Raw genomic sequence first — 16,180 nt, forward strand, 5'->3', positions numbered from 1 at the left:
AGAATCTGCCTATTTATTGATGTGTTTTTATTGTATTTTCAGCTATAACACGCAACACGATTCCTTCTGTTTCGTCCAGGTTCAAGTCCCTGCTTCAGAACCGGCCCGCAGCAGAGAACACCTGTATCGAGATCAGCCACGTCAAGTACAATATTTTCCATGTAAGAACTTCATCTTGCTCTCATTTATCATCCCTCGCTTTTCAAATTACAACCACAAACCCTGAAACCTTAATTATAATGTTCAAGATGATTTATTTGTCATTATAGATAAATGGCTTTTCATTAACAATGCAAAGTCAGTTACAGCTGCAGCCAAACACCACATTTCTGAGGTTGTTATGATACTAAAATCATTGAATATTTCCAGATATATCCATGAATTATCACATGACAAACACACATACTGATAATCGTGCAATGCTACTAATGCCAGTTTTTTTACACTTATTAGTGTTGATAAGTATTTTATAGTGACTTGTGATCTACTTATTATCTATTATACAACAAGTAGTTTCAACCAAGCAATCTGATTGGTCAACTAGACAATTCTCATCTCTAAAAATACTGGATACAACAATAAAACAGGGTGTTTCTCGCCTTTAACATGTAAAAAATCAGCTAATGTAACAAAAATGGCCTGAAAAGTGTCCTGAATCTCACCGCAGTGCTTCTTCCTGGTTGAATGTAATCAGATATTTTGACTACAAACAGATAAACACACTTGGTTTTTTGTCCAGATTATCATAGTCAGATCAAAACAATTTGATTTATATTTCACAGAAACCCCACCTGGCTTTAAAAGGTTTCAGGATCGATGATTAGATTTGAGAGTCTTAAGAATAAAAATGATAAAATGACAATGGGCTGTTCCCTGCTGTGTGTTCCAGCTGGTCATGCAGTATCTGTACTGTGGAGGCACCGATACTTTGCACATACGCAACACCGAAGTCATGGAGGTAAGAAAGTCTCGACCGAACGCTCTGCAGAGCGACGACACGAGTATCACAGCACCACTGATCCCCCCCGCTGAGTCCTGTTCCTCATTCAGTTGTGGCTCTTCTGTTCTCCCTGCAGCTCCTCTCTGCAGCCAAATTCTTCCAACTAGAGGCCCTTCAGAGACACTGTGAGATCATCTGCTCCAAGAACATCACCACGGAGACCTGCGTCGACCTGTACAAACACGCCAAGGTGAGCTGCCGCCGATCGACTGTTGGAGAACAAGTGATCAGCATGTTTTTGTAGCTGTGAAACAAATCTGCTGTCCTCTCTCCATCGTCTTCTCTTCTCGCAGTTCCTTGGCGCCTCGGAGCTGACGGCTTTCATCGAGGGCTACTTCCTGAAGAACATGGTGCTGCTGATCGAACTCGACGGCTTCAAGCAGCTGCTGTACGAGCCCCCTCCCCCCGAGAGCCCCGCGTCCAGCCCCGGCATCTACTCGGACATCCTCGTCGACCTGGAGAAAACCCTGGCCATCCGCGTCCGCTCCATCCACCTCTCCACCTCCAAGGGCTCCGTGGTGTGACGTCGAGCCCCCCCACCCACCCAACCCAAACACCCCTCTGCGAAATACAAGCCCTCCGATCCAGGCACAGCATCCATGTAACACCACTTCTTAAAAACACGCAGGCCTGTCCATGAAGTCCTGAAGCGAGAGGGGCTGCCGGATGTTTTTATGTCAGGGATTCCCTTTAATTCAGCCCTTTGAGAGTTAACGTCGGCGGGAAAAAACCAGAGAGAGGTTGAACTCTTGTCGTCCTGATAGCTCCCACTGATCACATCTCACCCCTACAATAACAGAAAAAACTGTAAAAAAAATAAAATAAAATAAAATAAAATAAAAAGAAACAGACTAGAACCACTTAGAACTAACCGTGATGACAACTTAGAGTATTTCATATAAGGAACATGCATGAAATACATCCTGTACACCTTCTTTCCGCTTGAAAAAGGTAGAGTAGAATTCAATAAAAGCAGCTTCTCTCATCACGAGACTTTGGTTTACAGATCGCTCTACGGAAGCGGACGCTCATCGCAGTATAACGTCTGACACATGCCAAAATATAACCCTACTATACAAAAACCCAATAACAAAAAAATAAAAAATAAAAAGTGACTCCGTAGCAACGCCGGGACGTGGCTTTTTCTAGGTGGACATCTTCATCCCGTCATCACTCGTACGTGTGGACGCGTTTCACTGTGTTATATATCTACTGTGCGCTGAGGCCAAACTGATCACGGAGAACTTCCGCCGCGGCCGAGCGCTGCAGCGCTGACTCGACTGGAGGCGGCTCACTCAGTGAAATCTATGCTGGCGTGTGTTCCGAGCACGTTGTCCTTTTTCTTTTTTCCTTTTTGTCCAACTGGGAAATTAAAAACTCCACGAGCACTGTCTGACTTTTTTTTTTTTTTCCTTCTTCTTCTTCTTCTTCTTCTTCTTTTTGTTTTTTTGTTTGTGTTTTTTTTTTTTTTTTTGCATGACACCTACTCAACTGAGCTGCTGCCCCACCCCCGCGCCTGATAGTGCTTTTTATGCAGAGCTTCACTTCACTTCATGGACCACTTTTCTCAACGGGAGAGAGAGAACAACAAAAAAAACAAAAAACAAAAAAAACGCTGCTTATTAACTTTCTACCCACTGCTAACGCTGACCGAGCGAGGGATCCTGAGATGGATTTCGATTGGCGGGGACTTTTGAGAAATGGAGAGAGTCAAAGCGAAGTGTAAATACGTCCCTGAAGTCATCGTGCTGGTCGTTCTTTCTTTTTGTTTTGTTTTTTTTTGTAAACTGATGTACAGTAATCCTCCTACACTCGCTTGGCGACTGACGACACCAGTCTCATTGAATGTGCTCCCGGTTTGTTCCTGCTGTATGTTTGTACGTATGTGTCTGTTGATGCATGTTCGATCTGTTCGTTTGTTTGAATCCTTCAGCTTTAGGTGTGCTTTCTATGTAGATCGGTAGGGCAGAGTTAGGGTGTTGATTGTTCCAGATGAAGTTCCGGTCAAATGGGTAATTCCCTCATTGTTGCTGTATCTGATACATTCCGGATGATCAGGGTCGATCCACCAGATGCATCTCGAAAGTCACCTTCTGTTTTTTGTTTTTTTTTTAGGCTTCACTCTCGCTGAACTTTCTCTAAAAGAAAGGTTGAATTCCTGCACACCCTCCATGTAGAGTTCAGGAGAGACACAACAGACAAGCCTGTTTTTATGCACGAGCGGAAGCGAAGGACAACAGACGAAATATCGCACTTTTTTTGGGTTGGTTGAGGGGGAAAAGTTAGACATGAACAGTTAAATAAAAGCAAAATGAGAAGCAGACAGACAGAATAACACCCAGCGAAGAGACTAAACATGGCAGCCGATAAACACCTTCATATTAGCTCTTGTCGCTCCGACTTATTCTGCGGCAATGATCCTCCTCAGTCAGGTAGAACATTTCCAGCGGTGATTTACTTGAGCCTAATAAAACGTTGCTCGAGCAGGTTTGAAGAATCCCATTTGCGATTTAAGCACCTGGGATTTATTGATCTCTAATCACCTCAGATGGACGGCAGCCGCCTCGTATAAAAAAATGGAAAATGAGAGAATTAAACTTTTTGGTAAATGAGAGATCAAGACAACGGAAGAGCGGATTGACAACAAGCAACTCAGGAGTTTGTCGCCGCTGCACATAGAGAGCTGCAATACTCCTCCATAACCAGCAGGGAAATAACTTAAGTCTAGATTTTACTAAGATAAGATCAATTCCACGTCAAAATGAGGCTTTATAAATCTCTACTTTTGCTTATTAATTGGCTGTAAGTCCATTTAGGGAAACGTGTTTAAATATTGCGCCACACTTTAGATGGAAACTTGGCTACAGTCGGACACTTTTACATCTTAGAAAAGCATGAAACTCTCTTTGAATCATCATCAAGAGAAAATATCTACTCTGATAAGAAGCTGAAGGTGCGAGCCTGCGTACGTATAGCTTCATGAGGTGTTAACAGTCCAGCAATAAACAAAGAGTGGACTGCTAACGATGGACGGAAGATGCTGGGATGTTTTGTCTGTCTTCTCCAGGCGAAATATGATTTCTCAGGCGGTTAAAAACAGTTTAAATTGGTCTTGTGTGTCTATGTTGAAAAAAACATGGAGGATACGGTTCAGAGAGACTCTGAAATGGGAAAACCAGACGAGGAAAAACATCTTCCTGACCATCAGCCATCAAATCCACAAGTGGAAACAACACATCTTTATACTGAAGCCAAAACAAGAAGAGAAAATATAATAGAGAAATATAAAAAAAATCCTTAGAATGAGACAAATTATGTCCAAATCTGCTGGATTAAACTGAAAACTGAAAAGAGAGATTAAAGCATTAATGGCTAATAAACAACATGTTTGGTTGTCTCGGGTGTTTGAGCTTCTCGTGTGGCTTCAGCACAAAGATGAGTCGTTTCATGTCTGAACAGTTGTGTCTCTAATCACCTCAACGCCTGTTGGAACTTCAACCATTTTTGTTCCACGTGATTGCACACACACACACCTCCTCTCCAGGTGTGTGTATGTGTGTGTGTTAGATAATCAGTTCTGACAGGACCAAACGTTTAAAAACCCCGACACTCATCGTCCAGCTGCAGCCCTGATGTTTAAACGATGCACGCTCCCTCAGAAAAGGGTCAAAACTTGAATAAAACCCCTCGAACTCAGACGCAGTTTATCTCAACTCAAGAGGAAAACACGAGACGAACAGCTGATTTCATGAATGTAAAGCTGAATATTTACAGGATGTGCAGCTTTTGTCCAGCAGTGAACCAAATCGAGGACGCTTCTCTCTGTCAGCGATGCAAAATGTCTCTCGCGCTCTGTGACGTTCGTCTCCAACACGAATCCGACCGTCACCTTCAGATACGAGACGAATCTCACGACGTAGCACCAAGAAAAATTCCTTCAACATTTGTTTCTGGGGCCACAAACACACAAACACTTTAAGAGACGCGTGACGGCGTACAAGAAGCCGGGCTTTAAGTTCTGTAAATAGTTACAGAAAGTTCAGATAAACAGTAGATACGATCCTACGACTTTATTTTCTTACCGACACACATAGCACTATATATTTTATTTTACATTCCACAGCTATTTTGTTTTACAAAAGTGAAAAAGATTATATAAAAAAGACGCTTTAACATTTTTTGAAAAAAATCGAGCAATATTTCCATGCCAGACAAGGACGAACACGCCGCAGGATGTGAAAGACACATAATATAGAATATATATATGCGAAGAGTGACTGAAAGAAAGGCCTGAATATATTATTTTTGTTGGTGTTTTTTTTTCTTCTTTTAAAAAGGATATTTCAAACACACAGCCTGTTGATTTTTACCCCAACACGATTTAATGATCCCACCGACATCTTCATCCTCGCATCATGTTTGATTCATCTCACATTTCCTACGTTCAAAATTAAAATTGAAAAAAAAAAAGGTGGAAAATGTAACTCGAAGATGCAAAAAAAAACAAAAAAAAAAAAACAGGTTTCATCTCCGCGGAGGTGAAAAAGATTCTTAATGATGTCAAAGCACTTTTCCCCGTGCCAGTGTTACTGTAGCCTCACACAATCAAAAGCATTAGTATGTCACCAGTGAGCTTGAAGTTTCAGTCTTATCAGAGCTGGATATGGCGGTAGAATAAGAGAAGAAGAAAAAAAAAAAGACTTTAACTCATCTCTGTTTTTTCTTTTTATTATTAGTCTTAATGTGATGCCGTTAGCAGGAGGCTAACTTTAGCTTGCCCTGTTCTGGCGCTTTTGATTCGACAAACTGGGTCAAACCCATTAGAGTAAGTGTCAGTTTCGCATGGCTCTTCTTGTTTAATGTTGTTGAGAATGTGCTTTGTACACCAGCTTTCTGTCTAACTGAGACTCTCCCCCACTTTAATTTGTCCGAGCATTTATTTGCCTGCATATTTGTTCCTGGTAATAAAACAAACATTTCTCCTAGACGCAGTGGAAACATGCATGGGATGTTCACTAGACTTGGACTCCACGGGGCGGGGGAGGGGAGGGGAGGGGAGGGACTTTTGCTATTATTTTTCCTTTGATGAGAACATGTATATTGTACAAAATATATATATATATGAAATATAAATTATACATGGTGTGAGAAGCAGGGATGTGGTGGAGTATAACAACATAAAGGAATGTTACACTCGTGCTGCAGTTTCTGTGGTTCCATGACATGCTTTTGTGGACAGCTAATAAACGACCAGAGTTTAAACCGTATGAAGGAAGTTTTTTTGTTTCACTTGTTTTTTTTTTTCAGGAATGGTAAGAAATTATATCCACAGCTCAGATTTTGGTAAAATCCAGAGGATGAAAACTTCTTTGTGCTTGTACCAAATCCTTTAGTTTGATGATAAAATACCTTAAAAATGAATGTTATTCCATCATAGCTGTTGTGTTTACAGCTGCAGTGTGACTGTTTAGCGCTTTAGCAAATGTTAGCATGCTAACAGGAAACTGCAAATAGTGGATTAAAGGAGAAATCATTTATAACCAGTGAAAAACTGATAATTTCTCATGTGAACTGGAATATATCATTTTATATATGATTTTAAAAAAGAAATGTAGATAATTTTGCTGTTTTGAAGATTTCTGAGAAAATGAAAGATTTAACCAATATTATGCATTTTCCCAAGCAGCTGACCTGGAAGGATACGGCTGAGAATATTCAACAAATTCATAAAAAAAAAATGTAAAACCCAAAAACAATGGTCACAGTCCAGCACTTAAAACTTTTTAAATACTTGTCCAAGACTCAACTCTCTTCGTTCCTTCTAAAACCTAAGACTCACATTTCTTATCAGCCTCTCTGGTTTCCTCTTGTGATATCAATTCTCCTGAATTTCTCCCGATTCCTTCTTTTCCTCTTTCTGTCATCAGAAACTTTGTCTTGCACTCTGGCGTCCTGTACCGTCGCGTCTCGTCCTCCTCAGGGAGCGACAGATGTGTCCTGAAAAGAGATCCCAGCTCATGTAAAGTTTTAAAGCAGAGGGTTTGTAGTGTCACATTTTTCTTTTCGACGCCAGCTTCAGTCACCATGGAGAGGCTGACAGCAGGTCAGTGGTATACACAGGCTCTGAAGGCAAGACGACGACTGAATCAGTGACTAAAAACTAAATGAATGTAAGTTTATGTCAGAGATTCACGATAGTGATATGACAGATGTGACAGCTGATAGTTACTAAACACTGAATCATTCTGAAGGTCTAAACTCTGATTATGTGTTTTCTAACATTATGTAAACAGCTTTGTTTTATTTTTATGTGCTGGTGCTGGAAATAATTCTTCTTCACAAGGACGCTGCATCGTCTGCTGGATGAAGATGTGACAGACCTGGCTGCAGCCCAGCAGCCGGGTGTTTTATCGATCCCTTTACTGCGAGCGGGGAAATGATTCAAGGTACTTAAAGTCGTGAAAGCTCCCTCACAAAGCCAACGGACTGTCTGCAGTCAGACTGATAATGAAATACAAGGTCGTAAAGAGTCTGGAGCTCAGTTTGGCTGGGATTCCTATTTTTCAGGGGGGGATTCTCCACAGGAACACACTGCACCAAACAACCAGCACTTACATCACTATAGTCTTTAGTGCAATTATGCAAAAATTACCCCCCCAAAAATGTATTTTTCTCAGCTCCTCCAGTGTGAATAATTTCTGTTTTCTTTGATATTAGATATCAAACTGAATATCTTTGGGTTTTGAACCATAATACAACATTTCAATATGTCAGCTGGACTGTGGAGAGGGCCACTTTTCATACCCGTTTGAAATTTACAGACCAATTAATCTACATTTAATCAGGAAAAAATTAGTAAATAAGGCAAATAATTGTAAGCTGCAGCCATAATGTAGCTGATAATATCTCTTATGAGGGTTATCACAAATGATAATAATCACTGAGTCCATAAACTTGGGGTCAATTTTCACTTCATGACTTATTTAATAGTTTTGTTTACCAAAAGGAAGGCTAAAGGAAAACGAGAATACAAAAATTTGTAATATTCTTTATTGAACAAAGGCACAAACAGTTTGACAATTAAGAAAACATAGAGCAAAATTCACTCAATCAAGCAAATTACAAGAAGCCAGGCGGCCACCATAAATGAGGAGGGATGTGTAAAAAAAAAAAAAAAAAAAACAGATCATAATTTGTAAATTCATAAATTACAGACTTTACAGGCAACACAGTTTTTATGTCCTTCTTGTTGTGACAAAAGTCAAAAGTCTTCAAACATGTTTTCAACAACCAGTTTCTTCACACGATCTTTAAAAACTTTGTAAAATACAGTAAAAAAAAAACTGGGTCTTTTTGCCACTAAACTTGCATTTATGTATGTAGAATTCTACCAGGATCATAATTTTTTCCAAGTATTTAATCAAAATTAAAGAATCCAAATATAACATGTTCATAAAATAATGCAAAATCTTTGGAAAATGTTTGACAATAATATTGTTGTGTTTGGGCTCAGTTCCTAAAACAGCCTCCAGGGGGCAGTGATAACCAGACGAGCTTCATGGAGGCCTGAAAACCACCAGGCGAAGAAGAAGAACACGTTCCCTTGACAGGAAATCCTAAAGTTGGCCAAATTATCAAACTATTCCGCTAGTTTTGTTCACTTTAATTAACAGAATATGTCTTAACAAGTCGTACGAACCAGACGTGAACCTCCAGCAGATCGCTGCTGCCGAGTGAAGCCAGATAAACACTTTATTCTCGGCGCCTGCGCACTGAAACGGACAGAATATCGAGCCGCCCTTCCTCCCCGCCAACTTGCACCGCAGGGTCGGGCGGACGTCGACTCACAACAACCCCGAGTTCATTTACCAGCCTGTCTGGATATCCTCCGTGGCAAAATGGAGAGCCCACATCGCACCGAAAACGGTAAGCCAAGAAGAACTGAAACACGCCTCACCCGTCGAGAGTTATGGGGTTTTCTTTTGGATTGTGTGCGCACGATTCTGAACATGGCGTACCCCGCTCTGAGATGGCGGTGGCTTTGTGCTACGTTACAGCGGGCTGATGTGTACGGTGGTTATTGGAAGGAGCGTCACAGCAGCCAAGCTAGCTAGCAAGTTAGCTCATCCAAACTTACACTTTGTCGCGACAGAAAGGACTTAAAGGTTCAGATAGCATCAGCTAGCTAACTGTCGCTTATTAGCAGCTGATGATGAGATATGTGGCGGTTGACAGGATGCTGCCTTCAAGGGCTTCAGCTGAAACGGCTAACATAGCAAGTGGCTAAAAACAAAGATACAGGACGACTAACCTTAACGTCCGAGTGAAGGGTTATCATAGAAGCACATAGAAAACAAATTTCCTAAATAGAAACGCCAAAATTTAAGTAATGTCATTCCAAAACAGTCATTTTTCAACAACCTGGATGCAGCTCAGAAAGTCACGACTACAGCAGCCATGTTTACCACTTTGTTGGGGTAAGTCGTAATTACGACACAGTTGCGAGACCCTGAAGGCAACCGTGGCCAGGTTGGAAGAGGTGGAGTGTAGCTGGGCTGCTGACACAGAGACCACTGACCCGCCAGAGACCGCTGACCCGCCAGAGACCACTGACCCGCCAGAGACCACAAGACCCACCAGAGACCACTGACCCGCCAGAGACCGCTGACCCACCTGAGACCACTGACCCGCCAGAGACCACAAGACCCACCTGAGACCACTGACCCGCCAGAGACCACAAGACCCACCAGAGACCACAAGACCCACCAGAGACCACTGACCCGCCAGAGACCGCTGACCCACCAGAGACCACTGACCCGCCAGAGACCACAAGACCCGCCAGAGACCGCTGACCCACCAGAGACCACTGACCCGCCAGAGACCGCTGACCCACCAGAGACCACTGACCCGCCAGAGACCGCTGACCCACCAGAGACCACAAGAGCCACCAGAGACCACTGACCCACCAGAGACCACAAGAGCCACCAGGGACCACAAGAGCCACCAGAGTTCACTGAATCACCAATGACCCCAAAGACCTGACCATCACTGTCTGTCAGATAGTTGTATTGTATTATAATTAGATAGCAACTGTTAGATGGTTTTGTTTGGAAATATGATGGAAAGTGCTGCAAAATGGCAATTAGCCCAACAGTCATTATTTCAGAGGATACTCAGATGAAATAGTAGATATCCCCAAGTAAATGTGTTTACAACCCCTAATAATTAATAAACCAGTTGGCCGATGTTATCAGCTGATACTGGCCTTTCACAGATGTATGGTATCAACATAAGCTGTCCTGCGTATGTTCTATAAAAGATGCTTTAGGTCATTTATGATTACTACATTTCCAGTAAAGTTTATTTTTTCAGTGCATTGATGTTATTCCAGAAAATAAAATTTATTGTTAAACTGTAGGGGTCGATCAGCTGATACCGATACTGATTATTAGTAATCAGAGAGACTGATGAATGATTGGAACCAATATATATTTACAGGCAATCTAGAAATGTCCAAGTCCAGAATAACCAGTGCTGAAATGTATGTGTTACATTTTTATGCTTAAGATTTTTAATAAAAGGACAGAATCAATAAGTCATCAGTGCATCTTAAGTTGGAACACATTTAAACTGAACCACTGATGATTCAGACGCTGATATTGTGGATTATTTTCCAGACTCTCCTCTGCTGCTGCCGTCTCTTCGCCTCTTCATCCCTCCTCTGCGGCTGGTGTCGGCGGCCATGTGGCAGGTGGTCCAGAGGGGGAACGTGCAGGACTACGGGATGGTGGAGGAGTTCATCAGCACCATTTCAGAAATCGTACCTGATCTTCTGAATGCGGATCAGAAAGCTCAGCTCCTCCTGGGACTCAGAGCTCGGGTGAGGCCGTGTTTGATATTTTTATGCAGCGTTTAGCGAAGACGTTTAAAGGAAACACAGGGTGTAAAACATGCAGTTTGATTTCTCTCTTCGAGCTGTCAAAACAAAGAACAAAAACCTTCTGTTCTGCATTCATTTGGTAATGGGTATAATCATACCAACATCACCTTGAAATCCACAACATCCAAACAATAAAAGTCTGAGTTATTGCCTGACAGATGGTAAGTGCAGCTGATGAAGGAGTTTAATATTTCCTAGACAGAAAATATCAGCTTCGCCTGCGAGCCACAGTACGTCTCGACTCAACACAGATATTAAACATTTTCATTTCCCACTGCTGGATCCTCTGAGCCTGCTGTTAGTGAATAACATTTCCAGGTGCCGTCCCGTCAGTTGTGTTTACCCTGAGGTGAAACCATTTGTTGCAGGTGGTCCTCGAATTGTGTCGAGCCGAGCAGATAACAGATTCAGAGACCATCGAGGTGCACCTGGAGCGGATCAAGGCCCTCATATCCACGTGGGCAGCACAGGTTGGCTTCTTAAAATATAAAATGACTCATGTTCTTGAATAGCTCCTCACTTTGTCTCTGCTTCAGCTCCATCTGTGCATATTTTTCTGTCCCAGCCGTGTTTCGCAGAGGTCGAGTTTCCAGAATCGAACTTCGTGGATCAGGTTGAGCTGCTGTTGAAAGACGCTGAAGAGAAGGAGAAGTTTTTCCAGGTATTGTTAGGATGCTTTTCTTGCGATCACTAAAGCAATGTTTACTGCAGCAGGATGTATAAGATGTGGTGGTTGTGGGGTACATGAGCATTAAAACTATAACCTTTTTTGTTGCAGGATGTTTTTCCGACAGATTTCGGGCCCGACTATGACAGCGCTCTGCAGGTGCTGATGCTGGATTTCCTCTCAAGACTGGAGAAGCTTCTCCCGGTACCAGACATTCAGCAGGTACTGAGAATAAAAATGTGTTTAAGTTTTCTTTAGTATCAAACTAATACAGGGATAGTGTCCATACATCAGTGGGTAGCTTGATCATTTGCCAAAATGTAAACATACCAAATCCTACTTTTATAGCTGTTTAAATTTCCTAAATCCATTAATTATTCATTATTTTTTAATACTGTCAAAGCTCAGAATGTCCCGTCAACATGGTTCTTATATTCCTGCAGCACTGATACTCACCTCCATCCGTTCAGACACATACTGAATGTTTGTCGTGTTAAAAAAGCTTCTGGATATAAAGACAGAAATCAGTTTAAACGGCTTAAAACTTGGCTTAAAAACACTTCTTTTTTGAATATCGGTTTTTATTGGCATTTTTTTGAAAACGACTAACAAACCATGTATGAATCACCATCCAAGACTTAAACTTAAACCCACGCTCGCACACACTCGTCCAGGAGGAGGGATGTAGGTAACAGAGAAGCTCATCTCAGCATGTCAGAACACAAACACTCATCCACACGTGGTTGTTAAATGCAACCACCAGGGTTTGGTGTAGACAAGAACAATGTAAAACATATAAAACACACTCTTGAAACATGTTTAGTACAGCTGATGTGAAATTTAATAACATTTATTTGTGGCCCAGTTTGCTCTGAAAATACAGCATATAGCATGCCACGCAAATATCCCCTCAAAAGCCTGTAAATAAAGAAAAAAACAGTGCCAAAAAGTGAAAGTTACTGTGTCCTCAGCTCAGTTTTCTTCTTTTAATCCATCATATATTGTTTCTCTTAGACTGCATCCATGCTCAGCGCCGTCCCATCAGCCCTGGAGGAGTGTGTGCACTCCGTTCCCGACCCGCGGCACCTGAAAACGGTGCTGATGTACCACACATCACTCGGACACTTTGATTTATCTGGTGAGTTGGATTCAATAAGATGAGATTTTCATATCCTCTGTAATTCAATCCATTTATTTGCAAAAGTACTTTCCTGTTGCTGGTGCGGCTTCTTATTCATGTTGTACGCATTCATAAGCACCATATCTGTCTCCTTAAATGAAACACAGTGGCAGTAGTAAACTGTATCAAGTTGTTTTGAGGTGGTAAGATATCTCCATAGTGAAGCACAGACATGATGGTTGATCTTAAAATGGTTTTTCTTGTCTGCACCAGAAAGATGTGCTTAAATCTGATATATATCAAACCATTTTTAATCTGTTGTATCTGGCTTCTATATCAAAAAACTCTTAGATGTTTATAAGAATGAACACTTGCATTTCAGTACAGTTGTGTGTATGGACAGCAGGAAGATGTACGATTGAATTTTGAGGTTATGAAGCAAACAACCAAGTTATTGGTTTATGTTTTTGTGAACCATAAAACTAATCTGATTCTTGTTTCCCCAACAGATGACTCGCAGACCATTCCGTCTTCCTTTGGGAATTGCATCCTCTCTTCGCTGTCCCTCCCGCAGCTGGAGAAGGTTGTAATCGACGCCGACCAAATACAGCTACAGCCTCCGTCAGAGCAGATGCAGGGCTGTATGACTGTCCAGGTGGAGGGTGAAACTGTGACACTGTTGGACTACATACAGATCGAACCGCCGTCGGGTTTGGTTGAGACGGACGACCACGACGCAGATGAAGTGAACATGGAGGAAACCGCTGAAGAGGATGTCAGTGAAGCCCTGAAGCCTGCAGCTTTCCAACCGCTGAAACAAAGCAAAAGGCTCCAGTTAAAGAGGAAAGGTTTGAAAGAGAACAAAGACTTGACAGTGAAGAGGCAGCGGAAAAAATACCCCAGTAATAAGACCTGTCCCGTGTGCAATAAGGTTTTCCTTCGAGCTGCAGCCATGAGACGACACCAGGAAACACACTCAGCCAATCGCGATCTCAAGTACAAGTGCGACAACTGCGACAAACGATTCAGGGACCATTACGACATGAAGCGACACAACATGCGCGTTCATGAAAGGGATGAGATGGGCAACGGCTCTAAAGACGAGGACTCTGGAGATCCGAGCACTTCCGAGACGTCAGAGCACAAAAACTGCGATCTGTGCGGGAAGTATTTTGCCCGTCGAGTGGACATGGATCGACACATGAAGTCGCACTCAGAGGACCGCCCGTACAGCTGTCCGTTCTGTGAGAAGAAATTCAAGAACCCTTACGTTTTAAAGAGACACCAGAAGGAGATCTGCAAGAGCCGAGAGCTGAAAAGGGTGAAGAGGAGAGAGCCACAGCGCTCGGCACCTCCGCCGACACCAGAGGGGTCGACAGAGGGCAAAGCCTGTCCCATCTGCAGCAGGATCCTGCCGTACTCTGCCGACATCGCCAAGCATTTACGATCTCACACGGAAGAGCGTCCCTTTATCTGCATCACCTGCGAGAAGGGCTTCAAGTACAAAGACACGTTGAAGAAGCATCAGATTATTCACGGTCACGAGGGGATCAGAGAGGAGGAGAGCAAGACGGTGGAACAGATTCTGGCTGAGGCTGATAATCAAAATAGTGCTGAAACAAGTAAAACAGAAAACAGTCCGGATGCACCCGCAGAGGCTGCCGAGGAGTCTCCATCTGCACCTGTGATGAAAAAAATCAACAAGAAATGTCTTAAAGCGTGTCCTGTCTGCGCTCGAGCATTCGAGAGTGTCAAGACACTGAACAGACACATCCAGTGTCACACAGAGGACCGGCCGTATCATTGCATCCACTGTAAGAAGCGTTTCAAACACATGCACGGCCTGAAAAGACACCAGATTTATGCGATTTGTCATAGGAAAATCGCCAGATTCTCCTGGAAAAAGGAGCTGAGAGCGGGGCCGAGTCTTAGCGAAGTGACCAGCGCCGACCCTCAACAGGGACCGCCTCCAAAAATACCCGTGTGGTGCTCAAACTGCGGCAAACACTTCGAATACCCGGCCGCTTTGAAGGAGCACCAAGAAAACGTTTGCAAGGTGGAAGTGAGCGAAATCATGAAGTGCGACGACTGCGGGAAGGAATTCAAGAGCATGACGATGCTCAAGGTGCACCAGAGGATTCACGACCCGCTCTACTGCAAAGAGTGCGGGAAGATCCTCGCCAACGAGGCCGCCTTCGAGAGGCACAAACTCATGCACAGGCCGATGCAGTGCACGATGTGCGACAAGACTTTTACTCTACTGAGACGCTTAAGGGAACACTACGAGAAGGAGCACGACTTCAGCGGGCCGTATCCTTGTGGACAGTGTGACAAAACCTTCATGCAGCTGTCATACCTCGCCATCCACCAGAGGATCCACAAAGGAGAGTTCCCCTACATCTGTAACATGTGTCCAGAGAAGTTCAGGTCCTCCAACTGTCTGACGGTGCACCAGAGGAAACACACCGGGGAGAAACCCTTCCTGTGCTGGCAGTGCGGGAAGTGTTACCGCTCGGCGTCGGAGCTCACCGTTCACATGGGAACTCACTCCGAGGAGAGACCCTGGGCCTGCACGCAGTGCGACATGGCGTACCGCACCAAACTGCAGCTCACCAACCACGTGGAACAGATCCACATCGGCGTCAGGTACCCGTGCAACAGCTGCGGGAAGCAGTTCATGAAGGAGACGTCGCTGAAGAGGCACGAGCTCATCCACACAGGCGAGCGGCCGCACCAGTGCACAGTGTGCGGCAAGACCTTCCTGACCGCCAACGAGCTCCGGCTGCACAACAGGTATCACACCGGGGAGCGGCCGTACAAGTGCGAGGAGTGCGGCAAAGCCTTCATTCAGTCGGGATATCTCAAGTCGCACATGCGCATCCACACGGGAGAGAAGCCGTTTAAATGTGACATCTGCGATAAAGGCTTCCGGCTGTCGTACCACATGAAGAAACACAGGCGGACTCACACCGGGAAGCCAAAGCTACATAGCTACATCTGTGAGGAGTGCGGGCTGGCGTTCCTCCATAAAAAGTCGCTGTGGGAACACTCGCTCACTCACAATGTGAAAATCGAACCGTCGTTCGATGAAGTGAGAATTATAGAGTTTCCATAGAAAATCCTTGTAGGATGTCGAGTTGAGTTGTGAGCTGGTATCAAAGTCACCAAATACATGTTGTTTCTTACATTTGAAGTTGGTCTGATGACCAGTTTGCAAGTTGGTGCTCTTCTTTTCCTTCTTTTGTTGCTTTACTGTTTGAAATCATCTGTTCCATAAAACATATTGATGATCTATGAAGATGATGTATATATTTGCTGACATGGCTTTCTGAAATAAATCTATCTTGTTGGTAATTATTACTCTCTTCTTTTTTATGTAGAAGATAACTGATGATGATTTCTTTTTTAAACAGATGCCACTACAGATATGGGGGAGTGTAAATTTATTTATTT

The 16,180-nt window shown here is 43.3% G+C and overlaps 2 protein-coding genes and 1 long non-coding RNA gene across 9 annotated transcripts in view; all 3 read left to right on the plus strand.

The window, feature by feature from the left end:
• Positions 1–5,683, plus strand: part of LOC119032171 (ankyrin repeat and BTB/POZ domain-containing protein BTBD11-A) — a 180,088-nt gene extending 174,405 nt beyond the window's left edge. For 2 of the 3 annotated variants that reach the window (XM_037121058.1, XM_037121060.1), the window contains 4 exons: positions 80–161; positions 890–958; positions 1,077–1,190; positions 1,294–1,524. In XM_037121058.1, the coding sequence (XP_036976953.1) occupies positions 80–161; positions 890–958; positions 1,077–1,190; positions 1,294–1,524 (496 nt within the window). Of the gene's footprint in view, positions 1–79; positions 162–889; positions 959–1,076; positions 1,191–1,293 lie in introns of all 3 variants that reach the window. The other variant, XM_037121057.1, reaches the window with a different exon arrangement.
• LOC119032215 overlaps positions 1–16,180 on the plus strand; it is a 1,052,400-nt gene that overhangs the window by 244,219 nt on the left and 792,001 nt on the right. The gene's annotated exons all lie outside the window — the stretch shown is intronic.
• On the plus strand, positions 8,606–16,051 carry LOC119032169 (zinc finger protein 14-like). Of its 2 annotated transcripts, none has more exons than XM_037121051.1 (7): positions 8,606–8,926; positions 10,678–10,880; positions 11,309–11,410; positions 11,506–11,601; positions 11,719–11,829; positions 12,622–12,745; positions 13,237–16,051. In XM_037121051.1, the coding sequence occupies exons 1-7, from the start codon at positions 8,899–8,901 to the stop codon at positions 15,840–15,842; spliced, it is 3,270 nt and encodes a 1,089-aa protein (XP_036976946.1). In that variant the 5' UTR covers positions 8,606–8,898; the 3' UTR covers positions 15,843–16,051. The 2 variants fall into 2 exon arrangements, with proteins under 2 accessions (XP_036976946.1, XP_036976945.1); XM_037121050.1 differs by lacking the exon at positions 8,606–8,926 and adding an exon at positions 9,375–9,477.

Source organism: Acanthopagrus latus, chromosome 14 (genome assembly GCF_904848185.1).
Source record: "Acanthopagrus latus isolate v.2019 chromosome 14, fAcaLat1.1, whole genome shotgun sequence".
Taxonomy (NCBI): domain Eukaryota; kingdom Metazoa; phylum Chordata; class Actinopteri; order Spariformes; family Sparidae; genus Acanthopagrus; species Acanthopagrus latus.